General features: G+C 36.9%; 1 protein-coding gene across 1 annotated transcript in view; it reads right to left on the reverse strand.

Moving 5' to 3' along the window:
• The window catches only part of TMEM131 (transmembrane protein 131), a 103129-nt gene that overhangs the window by 48833 nt on the left and 29422 nt on the right, over positions 1-24874 (reverse strand). Inside the window, exons 3-7 of the mRNA XM_065633348.1 lie at positions 19822-19862; positions 12029-12097; positions 2477-2600; positions 1491-1607; positions 526-648 (exon numbers count right to left, since the gene is read on the reverse strand). Coding sequence (XP_065489420.1) covers positions 526-648; positions 1491-1607; positions 2477-2600; positions 12029-12097; positions 19822-19862 — 474 coding nt within the window. The remainder of the gene's footprint in view (positions 1-525; positions 649-1490; positions 1608-2476; positions 2601-12028; positions 12098-19821; positions 19863-24874) is intronic.

A 24874-nucleotide genomic window follows, 5' to 3' on the forward strand; every position in this document is an offset into this window, starting at 1 on the left:
TGTTGATCACTTAACCGAATCAAATCACATTTATCAGTGGACTATTCACTTACTTGTTTGGTTAGGTATAGACATCAACACTGCCTTAATATAAGAATGTTTGTCAGCGTTACGCACTAGGATACACATAAAGACAACTTATGCCGTGCGTAACAAGCAGAAGGAAGCTAAGAAGCATGCCTGGATTAAAAGTACAAGATCTACTCAACTTTGTTTTCTTCAGTATTTTTCCTAATTAGCAGTGAAGTTTAATTATTTATTTTGCAGTAATTAAGACCATTTTATAAACGGAAATTTCACAGTAAAACCTCAGCTTAGCAAATGAAGAGATCTGTGAGCATAATCTACAATTTCTAAAACAACTGACTTGCATTTAGACACAAAAACATTTATATAACGTGAAGGACTTGGCCTCAAATAGCTTTTAAAATCCAAACAGGATTTTAAGAAGTACTAAAATAAACAAAATTTCAGTTTAATATCATAAACATAAATGAGCATTTAGCGGTTTTCTCTTAGGCTCACCTGCAAAGGTTCACTGTGAGGGTTATGTATATTTATTATAGGAGAAAAACTGCTATTTACAGGAACTCGTGCCCCAATAAATGGGCGCAATCTATAGGGGTTCGGTACTCCAATGCCAAACACCTAGTTCAGAAAAAGAAAAACAAGCTTAAGTAGCTGCACATAGCTGTTGCAGAGCCCAACATGTGTGTGCCAATTTCAGTAATCTGCCAAGTACTCTTTTCAACCAATTTTAAAGTATGCTTCTAAATGAACACTTAAAACCAGCACCATGCTAAAGCACAGAAATAAAGAAACTGGTTTAGTTTGCTGGTAAAGGGTATTTCTCATAGCTACTACTTACTTACACTGACATATTTAGAACACAGGAAGTCAAAATACCATCTTTTTCTGATACTCTGAAACACTAGATACCAGCTAAAGGTTAAAAAGATGTGAAATATCCTTTAATCATACCATTATGGAACAGACTATCCATATGGGAAGCATTTTTGTTGTTGTTTTCAAAACATTGCCATGGTAAAAGTAATTTTCTTTCAATAAGAGCATTTCTCTCATTTTTCAGATTCTCTCATCTGTCTGGTTTATCTTTCTGAATCTCAAGTGAGCAATTTTTTGCCAGCTTAATGAATAACATTGTCCTGTCACTGGATCAGATGAGTACAGAGCTAAAGAATGAGCTAGATCGCTACAACGAGCCACTAAAACAACACACACACCAAAGTTGTTGGGAGGATTTTAAACCCTACATAAATTCATTGATCTGGCTTACAGTACTGCCCTACAGATATTTACAATGAGATACCTCCATGTTACAACAAGCATCAAGGATGAAAATGTCAACTGGGCTGATAAAAAAAAGCCTATTGTGCAAATATCCTTGGATAGCTAAGCATGCCATAATAGATACTGCTCTAGTTGATTCCCACTCCACAACTTCTTCTGAAAGAATATAATTCTCTTACCTGATAAGTAAATACCCCATGATTAGAAGTGTTAATAAATAAAGTGTTCTCTACATTTCCCACTACTCTTGCGAGGAAAACTACATCAAAGGACGTATTCCCTCCTGGAAGAATTTTCTGGAAAAAATAAAAGCAAGCAAGCAGAGGAATAAGCAAAACTGTTTAGTGAAGACATTCCACCCCGCAGATGAACAGTAGTCTTTGTGCTAGAGAAAATCTCCATCTGTTCGTTATGGAAAACTGAAATTAGAAACTCTACTGCAGATTTGAAAGAAAAAAAAAAAGAGTGGAAGTTGTAGACAAAAAAAAAAAGCGCCAGTATTTTACAACTATTATGCAGTGCAGAATGACATTTAATTGGATTTTTATGTTGAATTCTGAACTCAAGAGTTCTCACTGGAGAAAGTCAATTACTACAAGACTTACCTAAGTGAGAAACGTTGCTTATAGACAGGTTTTCTAAAGTCTTTAGTGTTTACATGGTCTCTGCTAAGCCACAGGCCCTTCAAACAAAACTGAAACTAGAGGACTATATCTAACAGTAACGTCGTTAAGAGTTAAAAAGCATGGTGTCAGCAGGGTTAACTTGCAAGTTCCTGTAACTTGATTGCAGTAGTTGTAAGTGCATTGGAGTGACTGCTTCACACTAATACCACTTCACCGGAATTACAATTTTCAGAAAAATTAGAAGAACAGCTTGTTCCTGTATGTGTTCTAAGACAATGTACATTTAGTCACTTCAGCAACAAAGGAGATCTGCTGTTAAGCCAGCAGTTACAGTATACACTTCCAGCATAGTTGGAACTCCTATGCAGTATTTTATTCCTTCTGTTCTAGGAGAGTTTATATGTGTTTCTGTGCTCAGTTCAAATTTGCTTGGTAACTGGTATAAGATCAAGAACTGCAGCAGCTCATTTAACAAGCTCCCATTCGGGGTGAGGAGGAGGAACAAAAAAGCTGATTTTTGAGAAAACAGAATAACTTACCCGGTTTTGAAAAAATGATGCATGAAAATGTGATGTTGTAGCAGATATCGATACTAATGTAATTGTTTCTTCTGAGCTAGGGTTATGTAGGTAAACTTTTTCCATTTTTGGCATTCCAACTGGCCTGTCAGAGAGAATATTTTCAAAGTGTTAGGATTTGAGAAAGAGCAGCATTGGGCTTTGTCTCATTAAACCAGATAGGAACATAACAGTGACGAACACTGACAATAGAACTTTGCATTAAATGTTTTTTCAAGCACAATATGTAAATTCTACCTTGAAGAATTACTTCATTAACATATTTTCCATTATTTTGTTGATTACTTTTCCTGAAGGCTTGCCTAACATTGTATCAACCTCTAAAATGACACCTTTCCAAAATGAAATTCTATTTTTCAGGTTTTTACTTCAGAATCAGAAGAGGCTAAGTTTCCTGTTACTGTGCTAGAACCTCTAAATAATTATTTCAAGAAAGGTTGCACACAGTAACTTAAAATAAACAGAACACACCCTAGACAAAAGTCTAAGCACAAATTTCCCTGGTAGATTGTAAATACTCTTACCCAGAATCCAGAATTTTTCTAGTATTATATTTTATAATGTGCTCTACAGAATTAAGTACACAGACATATGCAGTAAAAAACCGTTTTATTTGTATATTGCACTTGAATTCATACCTTAAGGAAAAAAATAAGAAATGCTTGAGATAAATTCTTGAATTTAAGAAGTCTGAAACACAGAAGTCAAACACTTAAACATCAACACACTTTTTCAGTAACAATGCATGCTAACAATTTATTCCACAGAAGCTTTAGTCTTGTTCCTTTTTGCTTACAACAGCTGACGTGACGATAAATGCTTTAGTTTCACCGTTTGTTTTTCAGACTTTGGTATCTCTTCAGAATTGTTTTCATGCCTTTTAACACACATGTTAAGCATCAGCACCAAAGTGCTAATAAAGAGTGTAGATTACAATTTACTCCAAATTAAATTTTTGAATTCAAAACAGTTAACTTTCAGGCTACACATATTCCATGTAGTACTCCCACCCATGCCACCCAGTCCAAACACTGCAAGGACCACAACACTATTGATAAGAAATACTATCTGTAGTACCTGAAGTGATGATGACCAACAACGAGCAGTTGTTCTGCCATCCTCAGTGAATTTAACAGGCCAAATTAATAATTGCTATTGTAGCTGCACCACAGATTTTCAACTTGGGGGGGGTGGGGGTGGAAGAGGAGGGCATGTTTCAATAAACAGAGCAACATACATTTGCTGCAAATTAAAGGTTGCCTTGGATGGAGGATTTAGTGACAGTAATCTAACTACACCACGATTTACAAAGTGACTACAGCAGCAGACAGAACCTCCTACTTATGAAACATAGGCTAAACAGATGCTGAAGACCATGATATTACGTCAAAGACACAATTATTAACCTTCAATAAACTGCATAATCAGTGACAGTAGACTGTATCTGCACTCTACTAGTGTAAATCTCTTCGCTTTGCTTGCTGAGTCCACCTCATTTCACGCCTCCATCAGCAAACCCTTGCTGTTGATCCTTCTTTCACTGTGAAAAAAAACCCTCACTTCGACTTCTCCAACTTAACCGGTAATGAAGACGAGAATTTTTCTCCTCACCTTTTAAGACTCACACAAAACCTAACATCCAGGTTAAGCCGTAACACAATAATACTTGTCTCTGTTGCCAGCATACATGGGGATATTAGAAAGGGAAATGGTTTATATCAGCTGTCATGTTTTACATTAACTGCTGTAACTGCTACATTGCTGATCAATGAAATCAAACAGTAAACCTATACACTTGTTCTCCCTTTGCTAGGGAAAAGCTTATCAGACCAGAGGAATCTGAACAGAGAGCTAGCCCTCCAAAGTTCCCCATCTCTACCTCACCCCTCCACCAAAAACCAAAACAACCAACAACAACCCACAAAAGCACAACTGAGAAAAGCGTTTGCTGATACGGAGTTACCCAGCACCTCCTGAATTCTGAACCCACTGCTTCAAACACTCCTTCACTGACACCAGTACAGCTGGTAACTGTGAAAGGCACAAGCAAGCTTTTGTAACAGTCTGCAATTTTGCAGTGAATTTGTTTAGAGAAAGTGATCATGCCTTAAACAAGCACTTTCTGATCCTACCAACACACCCACCAAAAAAAAACCCCACCCATATAAAATAGTCCAACTCCTCCAACATTGAAGAAAGCTCTTTCAGTCTCTCCTGAGGATCAGCTGTCTGTCCCCTGGTTCTCACTGCAACTTCTCCTCAATGGAAGACATGCTCCCAGCACCTTGCTGCAACTCTTTTGCTTGCCACTGTGCAGTTTCTGGGTGCTTCTCTTCCCCAGAGCACATTCAGTAGCTCCCCGAGAAGGGGAAAACCATCCTCCTTCTCTATTACTATGCACTCAAACCAGTCTTCATAAGAGAAGCTTAAGAGCCGAAAACAAGACTAAAGCAGAACACTTCCTGCCAACCCCAACAGCAGGAAGCAAGAGAAGGTGAGGTAGATTTTAAGCACTATTACATGTGAGCAAACAACATGACTAGCGCATCACCTGTGGAGTCTACAGAAATTCAGCTGTGTACTCAAAACAGAGTTGAGTTAAGTGACACTTTTTATGATACGTAGTGTGTGAAACACCACAAAGCCAAGAAAATCATGTTGAATGAACCGGTAATACTGAAGCACCAGCCTGTTCCTGTCAGAAATGTAGTTTGGAAGTAAAACGCATTATCCCAGGAAATGTTTCAAATCTTAGCAATCTTTTAAAAAGGCCTTCACGCTTTTCCAGTTCTGAAAAGACAGGAATGTAGGACTATAATTGAGAGGCTAAAGCCTATAAAAACAACTAGTAGGGAGGCAGCCCTCACATAGTTCACTAACTTCAGATTCCAGACTAAACCACCAGCGTATGATCATTGGTGATAAAGGCAGAAGTCAGTAAAAAGGAATTCTGTTGCTAGGACTACATTTTATATTACTATTTTGTTGACATTCTGATTTTGCTACAATAAGTCCAGTATTATGTTTTGCTCAAATACAGGTTTCCTTATATTCAAGCTTGATGTTAGCCAAATCTACAGAAGTAGGACAAACCTCACTTATTTTTTTTTTCTGCCACCAGACATGGTAAAATCCAGGTAAAGCAGTGTGCACCAGACACCTTTAATGAACCTACATCTAAAGGAATAATCATATAAGGGATGCTCTCCAGGCTGTGGATTACCAAGCCACAATGACCTGCACAAGTATAGTGTAACCTGGTGCCAAATTTTACAGCAGAATTTCCTGGAGCAGTCACAGCTGGCACTTGTCACTGCAAGAAGCTGGTACAGACACACACCTTCAGGCAGACATGAACTGTCAAAGCATGTAAAATTTCGCCCCTGATCTTTTGTTCCTGCATAATCACACTGATAAAAAGCAGATAGCACAACCTAGATGAAAAGATGGTAAGTAACAAGGGCGAGGTGCCTGTTCAAATAGGTAAAGAGGCCCGTGTTCACATTCTTCACTGCTGCAACTCAACTCTTTCTGAAGTCTGAGTTAGTATCTGCAGCGTATTGTAAGTACGTCCCTGTGATGGAATTCATTGCTGCTCTAGGGATGAAGAGGCAGACTCTCTTAACAAAGGAAACCAGTTCCTGCAAAAAGTTTGGGAGATGAGTCCTTGAGTTATTGGTTCAAACTTAACTTGCAAAAATATCTAGATACTCACTCCAAAGCAAATATGCCCTTTTAAAAGAGTAATTACACTTTCTTACCGCATGTAGAAACCTCTGTAAAATGCTCATTTGATTTATGAAAACTGATACAAATCTATTCCTGAAAAGCAAAGGATATAAATTCAGCAGATATGTTCTTCCTCTTCCATCTCCTTTCTAATGAGACTGGAGAGCAAACTGAAGTCAATCAAAAGCTTCCCACTTAGATTTTTGGAATCCTGGGAATATAGATAAATACACTCAAGATTCAATTCAGGTAAATTTCTCATGAATTTGAGAGTTTAACAAATATGCTTTTCCCTAAGTATATTTTTTTCTTTTAGCATCTTTGGCAACTGCTGAAACAACTGAAGACTAGTTGTCACACAGCATATCAGAAGTTTCACATGGGTTAAATCAGTATCCTGTGTCAGATAGGCGTGAACAGCAGACGCCTAGAAGGTGAAAGCGTAATAATGTAGAAAGCATACAAAGCTAGATGCCCAGAAAGCTCTCCTAGCCTCTAAATACATACAGCTTGGGAACTTCCTAAACCAATGCAGATGGTTCTCCAGTCAGAAGATCAGAGCGAGTGAGCCCTAACAAACAGAATTTTGGTGTTGACTTGTAATGTATCCAGCTACTTTTAATGAAATGAACTGAGCAGGTCTTACAAAGTTACCTCTAGAGACTGCAAGGAGTGCCTTTTGTACCCCATTCTGAAGAAAATGCTAGTTTCTTTCGTAAAGGAAGCCTGCACGAGCTACAAGACTGGAGGATTAGTGACTAGAGCATCCTTCCCATTTCACATTACACTGTACGCGTCACCAGCTGGGTGACACAGGCAAGTTGCTTCTTTAACTGAAATTAGAGTAACTGAAGCACATAAGTTTGAGAATGCAAATGTGTCTCTAATTCAGAAAAGCAGAAGAAAACAGAAGTTGCTTTTGTTTGGTTGGGTCTTTTATTGGTTGGTTGGTTTTTCGTGTGTGGGGTTGTTTTGGTTTTTTGTTGTTTTGGGTTGGGGTTTTTTTGTATATGTACTGGCCTATAGAGCAATTGTTTCTCAGCTTCCAGATTTCACTGGCTTTTAACAAACCAAGAAAATACTTTTATATTACACTAGGCAAGAAGTTAGTGTCCATGTAGCACACTAAAAGGAGCAAATGCCTCATGTTATGTTAGGAATCTTAGATCCCACGCAACAAATCATACCTTTTCCAAACAGTCAGCAAAACCCCATTTAAAAACCACCAGTAGTAGAGTCTTATCCAATTATGTCACCAACTGTGATTTGAATGAATCTAAGAGTGTAATAACTATTATCTGCTTTGGCAGTATTTTGCAGTCTAGCATGATATGAGAACAAAACCAGAGGTAGATCTGGACTAAGTGTCAATTTACTGTCAACAGTTTCTTACATTTAAAAAACTCCAAGGGAAACGAAAATTTCATTTTGCAGCATTTTTTAAAAATCTCAACAACCTCAAACTCTCACATATTAGAAGTGTATCAAATGTACTGTATAAACATTTGGCTGCACATTATAGGCACCTATAAAGGTCCTTTCACCATTTGTAAATATACTTGTTTAAAACGTAAGAAAACTAGTGATTTGGATAAACTCTCTAGTTGCTAAAATTGTTTACTATTTACTGTTAAGAGATTAGAGTTCTTGAAGAAAACAGACCAATTTGCAACACTTCCCATCCTCTTATGTTGCTTCAAGTAACATGAGGTCTTAAGACCTGCAAGGTCTCAAATACTTGAACATTACCAAGCAATTGCTTTCAACGCCAGGTCAAGCTTTCATAGAATATCCTGCCAAATACTAGAGCTCACAAACAAGAAACACAAAAATGTTCAAAAGAAATGCAAAGCGAGATTGTTTATCAACAGAAAACTGGAAGACAAATTCTCAGAACATTGTCCTACCAACAAGACAACTTTGTGTAGAGAATGGGACCTTGCTCAAATGGAATGAAGCAAGAACCATCGTTCACCACAGAAGCATATGGGGATCAGCGATTATAATATTACTTTTGCCAAAAGTATCATTTCATGCATTACCAGTCATTTCTATGAAGCAAGGGATGTCAACTTCAGCTTTAAATTAATTCCACATTCTAAAATTTTGATGGTAAGCAGTTCTGGCCCATATTAGTATCCTAAAATACTCAATACCCAAGTGCTCCATTACCAAAAGCTATTTCTAGAAAAAAAATTACTCGTGAAGAACTTAAAAGTTTTACTTTTGATATAGTCAGAGTTTAATTAACACAGATGAGGGCAATGTATGTATCAAGATCTACGAGGATTCAAGTTCTCCCACGCAGCAGGCGCGAGACCTGAATACAAACTACCCTGCAACAGTAATCTGCAGCCTTCACCCAGAGGGGCCACCTGCGAGAGCTCTAAGATGAAGAATAGTCTCGAACACAGAAAGCCATACAGGTAATGACTGTTCTGCCAAAACAGCCCCTGAGCAACCAACTCCCAAAGCTATGGAAGATGACGTAATCGTTACTGTTTGTATGTTAGAACACCTCAATTATTCCATTCCAATTTAACAACAGGGAGAGTAACAGATTAAACAAAAGATTACAAGGAACAGAACACAGCTAAGAAGAAAAGCAGCTAGCTGTGAAGTTGGTTCTGGGAGGAGGTTTTTTTTGCTTGTTTATTTTCTTTAAAGCCCCAAATCTCCGATATCCAATATGTTGCAGATTTTTTTTCCAGAGGAAGGCTGGTGTTGCTTCAGAAACACAAGCAGGAGGCTTTCGCATTATATAACCAAATGAGTATTCCACTTAGTCTAAGCAGTCCCCTGGAGCCATGATATGGGAGAACCTGCCTCAGTTCCACCCCATTCCCAGAGGCTTAATGTATACAGAGAACATATTTGCATATCTCAACGTATAGCATAAATTTCCTTTGATAAACGTGAGATTAACTGGACTGCCTTCAGAGTGGTAGAGTATCGTGGTGCTTATGTTATATTAAAACAGCATTAAAAACACCCCAACTGTTATAAACCAGAAGTATAAGGCCATTGTAATCTCATCTCCAGGTAGAAGACAGGAAGCATGTTTACAGCACCTATTTATCAACTTCATACTGATTTTGATGTTCTGAGATCTCTAGTAAAATTACTTCTAATAAATATTATTCCTGCTCAAGTTGGCATGTTTTTGAAACATCTGATTAAACCCACACACTCTTAGCAGATCAAAAATGCCACAGGAAGGATGGGCTAGCTTACAATTGAAATTAAATATTGCACCTTTCTCTAGTCTAGGAATGATACATGTTGATACCTCAGCATAAACATGAACTTTGAACAAGCTTGCTTTACTAAATCCTATGTGCTACCTATAAACAAAACACTGTTTAGGTACGGTACTTACGCAGAAACTAAATATGCATTTTATGCCTTTACTAAAATCCATTATTAACAAAGAAAGAAAAGCCAGAATTTGAATGTGAAAACGCTATGTATTTTAAAAGACAAAAAAGCCAAAAGCTTAGATCTGCACTATTTGACTTCCAAGGTACTTGGCACCTGCAGTTTGCTCTCCCCATAAGGCTGAGTTACTCGGCATTTCTCGGAGTTGGTTCCCTTTCATTTAAATGCCTAAGTACTGATTTTAAACTGAACTTTGGGGCTCCGTATCTAAACCTTTTCTAAAACTGTTTTTGATGTCTTACTAAAGTTTTATTAAATCAGAAGTCAATTTCTGCCTGAGATTATGAACTCAACTACAACAAATAAATTAATTGTCATATACTGTTAGAAAAAAAAATAAACAGAACACATAATGAACAAGATCTAACACACAGTTTCCCTATTTTAACTGACAGAAGGCAGCGATCCCTTGTGCAGTTCTGCATTTATTGTACAGAGCCCTCCCTAAGTAAAAGATTTGTATCACTTTAACAGTGTACTAGATTGACACTATTTCCTCAATGCTTTCTGCTCTGACAACAACAGCTTACATAAAAAGCCAAAATATAATGAACAACAGCTTAAAGTATTTATAATACTATGTAGGCTCTATATTTAGCAAGAGGAAAAGAAAAGGCAGCTTCGGAAATTCACAAAGCAAAGAAGCACATGTAGCTTTATTCGGATAAGCACACAAAGTACAGACAACCTTTAAAAGCAAGGTATTTCAGAGCACATCAACAAATCACCTTATTAGTTTTAGAAAAAGGTATATCAAATACATTTCAAGTGTCAAATTCTGTAACTACCATGAACTGAAAACTTTTACATTTTTTAGAGAAAATAACTTAAAACCAAATCAATAGGTAAGTTTACAGTAACTCTAACAAAGAACGAACTGCTCTACAAGTTTGTGTTTGTATTGCACTCACCAGTATGATTTGTTAACTATAGCCTGATTTGGTTATAGAGAGAGATGCAGTAGAGCAGGGCTTATCATTATGTATTTATTCAATTTAGAAGCTCAATATCCCCTTACCTAGGACTAGTTACATTACAAAAAACAAAACAAAACAACACAAACAAAAACATAAAAAGCTTAAGATTCTGAAATTCTGAAGGAATAAGGAAGAGGGGACAGCGTGATTTATTATGTCTTTACTCAGAAATAAAAGTTACAATTTTGTTAGACTGTGCACAAATGTACAGTGATGCATTTTCATATAGCTTTGCTGTTTAGTGGCATTGTGTTTGGTTTTTTGAATAAAGGTTAGTCCTGGAAAACTACTCTGCACAGACAATACACAGCTACAGCCTCTCTTTCAGAAACACAGAAGTATATATACACCATATCAATAGACAGGGGCTTCCGTGAACATCTCTGTAGTCACCACACCATACAATGGTCTTTCCTAAAGAGAAGGAGTACTATATGTTTATTAATAATCTGTGGTTTATCTGTAAATGAAGCAGCCTCTCATCCAGTAGCACTGCTGGCTGAGGATGGGGGAAGCAATGCTGTGCTAAGGCACACCTGGGCTGTTTTGTTCCTTCCAGGTTGAACTGTTAACAAAATGTTTGAAATGTCCTCACTGCAGCTTATGTTGTGTCAAAGTACCAATAGTGCACAGAGGCTGCATCCATGTACACCAACTCCAGAACTAATTTTGACTGTTAACAAGAAAATGATTGTAGCTACCTATACCAAATAACCAGTTACTGGTAAGAAAAGCTAAGACTGAATCACTTCTCAGATTACAAACAGGTATATTGAAATTGTTAAACTTCCTTCCTCCTTCCTTTCTTGTATCTCTTAGAGAACTCACAGATAAGTTTGCTGTAAACCATTACATTCAGCCACTGAGATGCAAACCAGCAACCATCTGCAAGGTGGAGTACTGAGCTAGGTTCCTGGAGGCTGTTTGCTCTCCTTGAGGCTGTATTTTCATAACTCTATATTGCTGTTCTAACAACTGCAGGTGCACTGACAAAGTTTTTTGCCACCAAAGCAATAGTAAAATGGACATGGTAGAGTAGATGCTCTCTGACGGGGTTATATAAAAGCAGAAAGGTAATCTCATTTCAGTACATGAAGTTCCAGCCTTAAAACTGTTTCCAGTCTGCAGAATAACTGTTCGAGTACCTAAGAAGTAAGTATAAGTACCTATGCTACCAAAGCCATGGCAGCTGAAAGGTCGCTACACATGTCTACGACTGAGTACACCAGCTCTCTGGAACAAGTAGGTCAACCACATGGTCAGTCTATCAATGCCATTTACATATACAATCTTCTCCATCAGTTTTAAAAGCTCTTGAGATTTTGTTTGGTTGTTTTCTAACTAAACAGATGAAAAGACTTTAACTTACTGTTCATGGAAATCCAGCATTGGTGGCTCAAACCGAAGAGGTCGGCAATTCCCCCGATACAGGGATACACTGCAAGAAAAATTAAAATGCTGTAAAACATACTGTTAAATTATACATTTTTGCTCCCTTCCCATCACAAATTGTCCTTTCTTAGAAAAATATCCATTCAAACTAATAGAGCAATTAATTCAAAAGAGGACGGCCTGACAAACTTGTCCAGTCAGAATACTGTAATTTTACTAGCCACTTGCATGATTATGTGGTGTCTCCAAAAAAGATTATGCAAGTGTACATATCGTGGAAATTGACATAACTGAACTGTTAGTTTTCCTCTATATAGTGATGGTTAAATGAAATTGTAAGCTAAATAGGTTTATATCATCTTTCATAGCAATACGAAATGGCCTTTCATAGCAAAAGGAAATGGCCTCAAGTTGCATCAGGAGAGATTTAGACTGGACATTAGGAAAAAATTCTTCATGGAAAGGGTTGTCAGGCATTAGAACAGGCTGCCCAGGGAAGTGGTGGAGTCACCATCCCTGGAAGGGTTTAAAAGGTGTTTAGACGAGGTTCTTAGGGACATGGGCTACTGCTAGAGTTAGGTTATGGTCGGACTTGATGATCCTGATGGTCCAATCTAAATGATTCTATGATTCTAATATCCAAACATTCTCTTCAATGTATAACAGTAACTTATATACACCATCACGAGTTTATCTAGCTACATCTATACTAGTACATAAACAATATTGGACCCATTTGATGGTACTGAGGCCACATGGAAGAAAATAGCTGATGTCTTTACTATTAAAAACTCACGATCTCCAGAAGATTGTGATTCTGCTCTGGAAGTATTCCTTACCTTTGCCTATATTAACCTCCCACTGGGAACTCTTTAGGAGAATGCTAGTAGGTGAAGGCTAAAATTTAAAATACCACTTAAACAATCCAGCAGTGAAGACAACGAAGTATCTGGAAACATTCTCTACTACTGCTTATATTACCAGTACCGTTAAATACAGCACAATCAATAACCCACAAGATAATGTACAAGAAAAAATACAAAACAGTTTCACTGACTGAAACATCATCTTATTCAGAACGATGTGATTGTGACCACACATCAGGATCGCTGTAATTCAGTAATGCTTTATTTTGAGTAAAAATCATATTCACGCAATAAAACATAAAACAGGGAGACAATAACATAAAAGAAATAAACAGGAAAGGCTAAAGAATGGCTCAAGACCAATGGCTCCTGAACGGCTCAAGACCAATGGCTTTCTTTTTTCTTTAAATACTTTTGGTTTTGATATAAAAATAGCACTCTCGTTTTATATCCTTGTTTTCTGACTTTGTATCAATCCTAGATGCCCAAAGAGAGGGTTGCAGACATGTGTCCTGGGTAAGCAAAGCTGCTCCATAAACCCAGCCAGGGCAGCAGAACCACCCAGTTCTGCCTCAACAGAGGGAGAAGCCAGGACCTGGAAGATGCCCTCAGCCAGGTCCGTGTGGCTCACCTTATGAAAGCTGAGGCCTTGAAAACTCAATCTAATTCCATACAGCATACTTCCAGGAAAACTAATTATTTATCAAATTCAGATGTCTTTCTGTACTCCAGAATCACTTCAACAAAGAAGCTATTACAGGAATAAAAATTTAAGAACAGGGTATGAAAACTGTATTCTGTAATAGCAGAGATCTAGGCAACGACAACAGTATAACAAATCAACAGCTTTTCTTATGAAAGTGCAAAGTCTCTAAGGCTCACTCTAGTACTCCACAACTGAATCTTCACACTTCAAGTATAATACCTGTATAATAGGGAGATCTCTATTCATGTTGATCAATTTACAGCTCTCTAAGCTTTGATGTCAAAGCATCTTCAATACTACTTAGAGTTTAGTAATTAAAAATAGCTTTATCCACATAATAAAATGCTGCTGGGGCAAGAGTAGACACAGTACAGTCAGCTTTAGTATACACTTATATATGCATGTGTGTGTGTGCACACATGCATGTGTATATATAGATCACAAAACAACAGAAGTGAAGGTTAAGACACACTAACAGGAAGAACTGTATTCAGATCTACAGATGATTACAATTCTTGCTACTATTAAGAGCAAGTGCTGTGACTCAATACAGTTGTCAAATAAGAAAGAGTTTGAGTATACCTTCTCAGGCTAAAATCAAACCTCATGGAACGAGTGCTCGATAAAATCAAGTTTACAAAAGACATTGGACAGAAGGAATAAAGTTGGAAAATTCTATTAGCAGTGATATTTTGAAAAGATAAAAAATGTTGATAACAAGTCTTCAAAGTGATCTTCTTACTTTTCAAAGTTTATGGTCCAACTTTAAAAAAAACACTTAGAGTGCATTTTTAAACTGAAAAGGACAAAAATCTCATGTTGTCAAGATAACACTAAGCAGAAACTACTCTTCCTCAATAATGATTTTTAAAATATTTCTGGCAATTTTGTCCAATTTCAAAACTCTGAACAGTCATCCAGCACCTCTTTTTCCATTGATAATTATCGGTAAAAGGACACACCAATACCTTTTATGAAAAAGTTATCAGAAATATTCACGGTATTGACAAATGCAATAATGAACATCTTTATTTCAAATGCATTGAAAATACCATCAAGAGTAGCTTGACCTAACTTGAGCAATCAGGACATACACAATTCTCCACATACATTAAAAGTTTAAGCAACATTTTCTCAGACTGCATAGCTATCTTATCCTGGATAGCCATTTAGACAACACAGAATTTTTACATGGATAAAGTCTGGTAAAGGCAACTACATCATAATGAAGGCCAACTATTACAATAAAAGTAACAACTGTAACAAGATTTAAATGGGAATGAGTAATATTGGAATTCCCAAACTTTGCCTCCTGAAATGCTCAACATGAGTCAACTTGCAGCAGACTCAGAAAATAATGATAATGTCTGCTCTGCTAGGCACTTGCTCACTGAAGGCTGTATACACCCATGGGTAGGGCAACTTTATAGCATAATGACATTTAAGTTAATTACTATTGTATGCATGTAGAACTATGGCTCCCAGTCTTATATCAGAATTTAAACATTTTTCTTTTCCTATTCCTTCAAGTTTTTTAACTTTCAAAGTAAAAAAAAAAAAAAAAAAAAAGAACATGAAAAGCAAGACAAGAAAGGACTACCGACATCTGCCAACAAGCTCCAGCAGGCCAAGCATTGGCCAGGAGTCATCTGAACCTATGAAATTTCAAGAATGACTAGCTCCTGGCAATGGTTTGAGATGGTCCCAACACTTTTTCCCTTCTGCAAGAATTTTGATTTTAAAAATGAGACTCGAGAGTAAAGTACACACAGTCCCCAACACAGTGATCACCCTCACTGTACCATCCATTCTGTCATCCAAGTGAGAGGGCATCAACCTCAGCTACTAACTACCATCCTGCTACTACCCAGAGGTAACCTACTACCAGATGCAATTCACTGAAATGCAACTTTATGTCTCAATAAGGTTAGTCACAGATCCGGTTATAAAGATGGTCAAAATATCAATGCCTGGAAAGACTGCAGGTGATATGGATGTCTATCTGTGTCTAAGAACACACTGCAGCACTTCTATAATGTTTTCCTGGTTATCATAGAGTACTGTGCACTCATAATTTGAAATAATCTGTGCACATCTCTGCATTTGGATATGAAGAAAATGCTTGTCTAATACAGTATTTAAAGATTTCTGCAGAGTTTGGCAGTAACTGTTTCTCTGTATCCTCACTTTACCTTTCTAGCTGTTCTGGGATTTCTGGAGGAGGCCTGTGCTCTGTCAAATCTTATCTGTACCACCTTTAATTGCTACTGTGGAAAATTCAAATCTAGGCATTATTCTACATGTATTTTTTCCCACATTACTTTACCAGTTTTTTTAAAGGGTTTTATTTCCTCTCCTGTGCCATAAATCATCGAGAAATAAAGACGACATTAAGCTGTCAAATAGCAAGAGATCTCATTTTACTTAGTAATACAAACTCTTAGAAAGCCACAACTTTGTTATTCCTATTACTACAAAATCAAATGAAAGTGTGTCCAAAAATAACCATGTGAACTTTTAAAATCATCACTAGGCAAATACCTCACAGTGGGTATTTTTCATGCCACAATGTCCTTGAAAGAGCCACCTCAAAGACAGAATATTTTTGGCTAAAAGAGTTAATAACCCAACATACTTCCCTGAGTGCATCCATGACTTGTTCATATTTTAAAATAAGGCTGAGCTGCATATATCAGAAAATGTACTTAAATTTTTATAGTTAAAACTATTTTAGAAATATGGGTATCAAAACACAGTCTCACTGAGAAAATGAACTCCCACAAAACATTCAATGACTTAGGTATCTGGCAGTTACCACTGCTGGAAGTGCAGATGAAGACAACTAGCAATAAAAGTCTTTCACTAACTACAGCCAGCTAGTGGTTGGCTGTTACGCCAACATTAACCTTGTACCGGCAAAACACACTTATGATATCAGATCTTAAACTTCAAAGCCAACACCTCCTGAGGCAGTTGTCTGGGGAAAGAGTCGGGAAAGAACAGGGAGAAGCTTGAATAGCACCTGACCATTGGGAAGAACAAAACAAATTAAATGGCTAGTTCATTTCCCTCCTTCCAATTAGTGTTAAAAAGCAGATCAAAGAACTGAATAAACTGTCTCGATAGGGAAGAAATATCTGCAAGCTATACCGAGAAGGCGATATTATAATCTCTAATAAGGACATAAAAGACAAGTCATCTAAAGAAGTACGTGGATCAGAAACAGAGTTTTTAGCAATGCCACTGAAAAAAATCACCTCAAAAAATACTTGAAAGATCCGTGTAAAACCAATAATGAAAGCGAGAGAGAGACACAGAGAGAGAGAAATGTACAGACGGCAAATTGGGTGTTTACTTTGTAATATGGCACTGAAGAGCTTGCGATGCAGATCTTTATCACTCTGTGACTGAACCCCAAATAGGCTAGCACTCTGAAGTGGAATAGATTATTTCTCCTGGCAAACCTAGAGATTTTTCAAATTTGTAAACCAGTGCTTTATTAGAACACACTCTAGAACACTGACATTTCAAACACAGAAAGCAATCTTCTTAGATGAGAAATTAAAATAAGAAGTCCTGGAAGCATATCTAACCCATAGCCTCAGTCTCATTCTCACGGACCACCAAATTCAGTTGTTTCCTGGGAGACGAAAAAATTGCACATAATCCCTAGGTCCTAATAAAGGCACCTTCTTTCTGCCATTGAGACTCAACGATTAAAACAAGATACTATTCCATTTAAACTGTCTCTATAAAGTCTGACTCTACCCAAGACATACATGCAATCTGATGGACATACTGCAGCGCAGAGCTACAGCTGTTTAAATTCCTGTCCACAGCTGTGTCTCCTACCATTTTGCAATCCCCAAGGGCTCACGGAAGAATGCAACAAATACCCACGGCACAACAGCTCCAATTCACAATCCAGGTACAAACCCATCTGGCAGGGTAAAATAAGTCAGCGGACCATGAACTGCAGCAGCTGAGCCCCAGACACACAAACTTTCTCTGCCCCAGGAAAGAGAATCCTTGGCAGGAAGGACAGGTAAAAACAACCGGGGTACCAGCATCTTAAACCACTCATGTTGTTTGGGAGTTAAGAATGACCAGATATTTAATATTACAAACCATGACAGGGAAGAATACAATGATCACTTAGCATACACTGCCTGGCTTATGGAAATGGAAGGTTTGGAAGTTAACATTAGTTATACTGCTCTGTAACCTATTTGCTTTGATTGTGTTCTTCCGGAAGCATTAAGGATCATTTTATTTATCTTTCAACATACAAGAGAAGTTCAATAATGAAATTTAAGCGATCCTTTTACTGCTGTGCAAAGTCTGAGTGCACTACTAGGTAATAAGCACAGGCCTGCACACGAGTGGTTTAAGATAGCAAAATGAGGGAAACTCCAAGCAAACAAATGATTTAAAGTGCATCATTCTAATCTGATCTTGACCAAAACGTTACAATTTACATGATTACAGCAACCAGGAAAATCAAATTCAAGTAACTCTAAATGCATGGTAACTTTACATGTGGTAATTCATTCTCCTATCATGGTATCGTTACACACACAAAGGCATGTGTATGTGTCAGCAGTTAACAGATAAATCAGTACTGAATACATCTTTGGATGCGATTATTTATGAGAGCAGTTTAGCGAAATGCATATTGTGCTTGCTTAATCCCATGTTAACAAGCAAGCAGAAAATAAGTACTTTAGTAAAAGCACCAGCTAGAAAGTTTAATTTGAGGGACTTCATAGGAAGAGATAAATGGGCAAAGTCCTGAAGGGCAAAAAGGAGCCTCCATTGCTGGGGAAGGGAAAAGACGACAGACTCAGGGAAGATACAGCACCATAAAATTTCAAGCTTTATGCAGAACAACTGAGCAAATGAGAAGTTCGTATAATACAAGTTTGACAAAATTCACAGTACCATACTACACAAAGTGTCTCAAGCTTCAGGTCAAAATATGAAGTAACTGCCCTATTTCAATACATAACATTAGCTCTTCTCTTTTACATTATGACAATAAAGATAATGTGAATTTATGTTTTAATTTCACATAGAGTGAAAGACCTGCCATATGCTCCTAAGATTCTTCAGCACCTTCATGTTCACTCTTAGCCTGAAAACCTGAATTCCAAGTATACTTAGAAACCTGCTGCTAGGTAAGCCAAAGTCTACAGTAGTTTCATACAACTCAGGAGAGTCACATTGCACAGTTTAGGTCTGTATCTAATCAGAAGGCAGCAGAGACTGGTGGCAAGTGACACAGATAGGATCAAGGCTTTTAAGTGTTAAATGAAAAATGTTGGGTTTTTTCCAGAGATTTTTCAAAACTTGTTGCAGAGAGAATGCTCTTAAGCTCATGTTTAAGCAACCATATACACAGTAAAATAAGAACTTTTCACATACTCATCTGAAATGAAAAAAAAGAAATAGTCCTTTTACTAGATTTCCTGGGAAGGAAACAGAAACAACTGGCGAAAAAAAATCTGGCTGTATTTACTGAAAATAAGCTGTGCTTCACATGACAGTTTGAACGCTATTGTATAAGAAACAAACTTCACTATTACTGTGCAATGTACTTGTCAAATACACAGGAGTATTTGAGGAGTCTCCAGAGAAAAATAAGGGACCAAGGAAAACAAGAGGCCACTTCTTTTTCTTCTCAGATACTATACATGCAAAGTTCTCTGATAACAGATTATGTCTTTGGGGACAGTGGGGGGAACAACAGGGACCAGGGGAGCGGGGAAGAATCTAAGGAAACTAGCATCATGAAGTTTTTCTTCAAAAGGACTGCAAGAACTTTTGAAGCAGCTGAACAAACCCACTCCTTTCTCAATAAAAATTCAGTAAAATGATAAGAACAGCAACAAAAAAATCTACAAGCAGAGTCTCAGTTTATCCCCTCTTTATTTACAGAGAATTACTCTGTGGTATACATTACAAAGTGAATTAAGTAATTCTTCCATTTCTTATTCCATATATGAAGTTATTTAGCTGTTCAATACTAAAAATTGTTTTACTTTTTAGTTTAAATTTCCTCTGTATAAGACAAATAATTGAAAAATTACATGACTTGTATTCGATATTGTTTACACAAAAATGTTGTTATTCTTACGAAAAATATCACAAATCTCACAACAGAATGGCTGGATTAAACTTTTATAAAATCATGCTTACCTTTTCTGTTGATATGAACTGAGGCCTATAGTTGTCTCAGTCTGTAACACAAAAAAAAAAAGAGTTTTGAATTTAAGATACTGACGGCATTATACTTCCTATGGGGAAAAAACCACCAGCAACTGTAATAAGTTAGTAGATCAGATCTTGAAAGACAAAAGAAGTTCTGATCTGGAGCAGAAAATGAAACACAATTGGCTTTTTCTAATTAATTACTTAAAGAAATTAAGCCTCTACTGAAAGACCGTTTGGCCCTGAACAAGAACTGCAATCAGTTCCAGTGGCAGGAACTCCTACAAACTGTAAGATGAGCAGCAACTTAACAACTTGGAAACTGAGAGGAAGAAAAAAGTCCAGGAAATAACAACATTGCAGGGAGTAAAACAAAAACCTAGCATAGATGTCAGAAACACATTACAAAGAAAAGCATATTAAAACAACAGCAGTCAAGCAATTATCTCACTGGTGTAATTTAACAAACTAGAAAACAAACAACTCTATAATCTCCATTTGATTAGGAAAACTTCATCTCCTTCCCTCATAATGATCTTCCAGCCTCTATTATTCATACCTTTACTACTACTCTGCTGCACATTAAATTACCTGAAAACAAGAGAGGTTAAGTTGTCTAATTCCAAGTAGTTTACCCTTGTCTAAAAAAGCCCAGCTGGTTTAGAGGGCTGTGTTTGGAATGTCCTCCTGATGCAGCAAAAGTTAAAACACACCTGACTTTGAAAACTTCTGTCTTCCCATAGTATTTGGAGACCAAACCAAGGATTCCAGTCCTCCCCTTAAAGGCATTTCATGACCAAGATGGGTATTTGTCTTCCGGGAGTGGAAAGAAAGCTTATAGGCCTGATAAAAGTCTATGATGCACCTTGGCTCACCTGACGCAGTTCACCTCTAGTATAAAGATGTCATTTGTTTGCAAGAGGAATACAAATTTCTCATAACTCATTTCAGAACTAAAATCAAATCCCTTGGCTGGACACTTTACTAATTTATATTTCAACTACAAACTACACTTTCCTTCTGTGTTTCTTCTAAGATAAAACTACTTTTTCTTAAAATATTTTTTAAAGATATCGTTACTTTAAAATGTCTCTAATAAAAGAAGATGTAACTTTATTCTGCATTTTGGAGACACTTCTTTGAAATTTTATAATTACTACTATTAAATCACTTCGTCTACAAACATCAATGTTTGATTCATGTCAAGGATCAATTCTGGATTGTAAATCTAAGTAGTGTTTCAGATTTAAAATGAAATTATTTGGTTTATTGACCCTGCAATTTTTCCAGACTAAAGAAAGCTGGAACTGTACTATTTATCACTGTAAAACAAAGTTAATGTTTGTAACTTGAGGATTTACTTGCAATTTTAAATGTTTAGGCAAAGCATCAATTAGCTTTTTTATTTTAAAATCTCTGAAATACACGGGCAGATTGCCTTGCTTAAAGGGATCTTGCAGGAGGAAGAGGCTCACATGAAATTGTGCTTTGCAGTAAAGCAGGATCACTGCAGTTTTTCCTCACTGAACATGATTCTAAGATACAAGGTAAGTTGTTTTATATTGCCAATTTTATTATAATTTAAAATCAGCAAGTTTTCATTTAAACTCAGCAAACTTTCATTTAAACTTATGTATTCCATTTGTACCATAATTAGGAAAACAGGGTATTTCTTATTCTTCATTAAAACACACTGGCTTGTAAGTCTTTCCATTAAGTTTTCCTAGCTAAGGTATACTACTTACATACTGATAAGCTTTTAGGTCAGCTTCTTAATTTCTGATGTCACCCTCAATTTTCTGTTTCCAACAAGACAGAAGTAAATAATGACAACTGCAGTGAATTGTTTCAGAATATGAATAGAAAATCAATTAAAAAGAAAGCAGAAATTTAAAATCAGTTTTAGTTAATTGATTAATGCTTAAGATACAAAATGTTTTGTATCTAAAACTTCCCATGAAGTACTGCATAACAAGCTAATTGATTAGCTCTGAAATCTAAATAATTTAATCAGAAAAAGCACATCTCTGCCTCGCATACCATATTTTGAACTCAAGACTGGAAAGGTGAGAGCAAACCTTCCAGTTTTAGATAGCCACTCGTTAATTTCTCAACTTGAAAAATAGATAAGAAACTGAATCAAAGTGAATTGCCTTAAAAGATTTTTTCTCCAACCAAAAAGGACTTGTGCTGTCAAAAGCTGGTTTAACACTTCATATAAGCACTTGTTCAAAACATTAAGCCACTGACTTCCTCTAGTTCACAAGAGCTTGATTTTATAAGCTCTGCAGAAAATACACATTGCTTGAGTGTTTTAAAAAGGGTTTTAATAAGCTTCAGACAGCCACTTATAATTACATATCCTTATTATCTACTTTTCTATAATAAATTTGACAACCATGAATCAATGTCTGCCTTTCCAATTTAATTTTTCTTTTTTTTTTTTTTATTTTAAACTATGTAACTATCGCCTACAGCTTGCAGATGTACCCATTCAATCTTAAAGCATATCAGACTATCAGACGGCTCTGCAAGAGATGCTGTACAGTCTATTCAGTAGGAACAGAGCAGTGCTTGCTTGTAAAGGCTAAAGAGCTCGAGCTATTCGACTGCAGCCAAGGGGCAAGTTGATCTTCACCACAGGCAGCTACTATCAATCTAAGCTAATAGATGATTTGCTCAATAAGTCTCAGCATTTATGAGCTTTCTGCACATCTCTGATGAATGTACCAAGCAGGTACACTTCCAGTGTTGATAATAAGGAACTTCCGGATCTGAAGAGCTACACAATACAATCAGTAATTGAGATGTAACCAAAAATTACCCAAATCCAGTTTAAGTGTTTTCACTAGTATACTAACTGAAATAATATGCTACTCCTCTCTACCAAACAACTGCATATATCCCTCTTTTTTTTTTTTACTACAGCACAGTCATTTAAAGCCATTTCTCTCCTGATTTCACCAGTTCCATTCTACCATGCTATGCATTCACACCACTGAGTTTCCTGCCTATTGGAGGGAGACAACCAAAGTTGCTGAGACAGTGTTCCCGTGAAATATCATTACACAACTGTATTGGTTTTGGCTGGCATAATTTTCGTCATAGTAGCATGGTACTGTGTTTTGGATTTGTGACCAAACCAGTGTTGATAACACAGGGATCTTTTACCTATTGCTGAGCAGGGCTTGCACAGCATCAAGGCCTTTTCTGCTTCTCGCCCCACCCCACCAGCGAGGAGACTGAGGGTGCATGAAGAGTTGGGAAGGGACACAGCTGGGACAGCTGACCCCAACTGACCAAACAGATATTCCACACCATAAGATGCCATGTTCAGTATATAAAGCTGAGGGACGAAGAAGGAATAGGAGGAATGTTTGGAGTGATGGAGTTTGTCTTCCCAAGTAACTGTTATGTATGATGGAGCCCGGCTTTCCTGGAGATGGCTGAACACCTGCCCGCCCATGGGAAGTGCTGAATGAATCCCTTGTTTGGCTTTGCTTGCACACACAGCTTTTGACTTACTCATTAAACTGCTTTTATCTCAACTCACAAGTTTCCTCACTTTCACTCTTCTGATTCTCTCCCTGTCCCATCAGGAGAGAGTGCGTAAGTGGCTGCGTGGGGCTGAGCTGCTGGCTGGGGTTAAACCACAACAACAACAAAACTTGAGACTCCATGAAGTTAACAGACGTATTAAGACTCTGCATTCCTTGCCAATGTCCTTGAAAGCATACTATTCGCTACAACTATATATGACTTTCCTTTCAGTAACTGATTTTTCTTTAGAAACAAACTAAAGCACTTATTTGAATTACCAGCAGTTACCTGACAGATGAGGGAGCTAACAGACTCAGATCCTATGACACGGCAACCAAAATAGTCATGACCAACACTGTCCCATCCTTGACAACTAGCTTTGGCACAAACAAAAGACCATGCTCTATTAGGTTTTAAATTATTCAGTAGGGAAAGTTGTTTTTTATCTATGCTCTTTAGCATCATAACTGGCAGTCAATACCTCTAATATTAGTCTTGGTCTAAGATTCCACTCAGGCCAACTTTTAGACAGAGGGTACTGGAAATCAAATTTAACTCCAGAAAAATACAGAAATAAATGAAAATACACATCACTGACAATAACTGACCTACTACATAGCCATGGCTGTAGTTAATTGATGAGAGTTAAATTCTCTGGCTGATCACACACTCCAGTTTTTCCATGTTCTGAAACTAGAGATTTACTATTAAAATATTAGTCTACTATCTGTAAAGTTTAAAATCACAAATTACTTTGGTAGGACATCATATGCCTGAAATATACTTAAGAGATCCATCAAAGAGCCACACTTATAACGAAAAGCCTTGTTTTTGCTTTCAGACATCTGTTAAATACAAGCAAAATGACAAATTAATTTCAATGACACTTTCCGTGTTTTCAGCAGGGGGTTGTTTGCTTTTTGGTTGGTTTGGGGGTTTTTGTGTGTATTTTGTTCTGTGGGTTTTCTTTTGGGTTTTACTTGGTGTGGGGCTGCTTTTTTTTTAATATCAGGGTCAATCAAGAGCAAAGAAATAGCATACCAACTTCAGCAGCTCATCAACCATAGCATCATGGAACTAAACCAAAAATAAATCTCATGTGGCAGTTTCTATAATTACCACTCATTTTTATTACATGTCAATCTTTAGAGTCATGTAGTAAACAAAAACATAGAAATGTGTTCAGTTACATGTTCAAAATACTATTTTTTAAATTTGATCTTCAAGTAAAATTGCAGACCTACTGTGCTGCAGTCTGGCATGCTATTTTTCCTATGTGACTGCACAAAACTGTCAAACATAAATGTCAAGAACTAAAACTATATCACATCAATACACTATCTAAAGTGTAGCTTTTGTTGAATACTGCTGGTTTATCAGGTAAAGAGAAATAAAATAATGCTCTTTAATAAATACAGTCTTTTTTTTCTTCCTGTAAAGGATATATCTGTAATAGAGCAGCATTAACAAAACATGATTTCTAGGAAAATTTTATTAAATC

Source organism: Caloenas nicobarica, chromosome 1, assembly GCF_036013445.1.
Source record: "Caloenas nicobarica isolate bCalNic1 chromosome 1, bCalNic1.hap1, whole genome shotgun sequence".
Taxonomy (NCBI): Eukaryota; Metazoa; Chordata; class Aves; order Columbiformes; family Columbidae; genus Caloenas; species Caloenas nicobarica.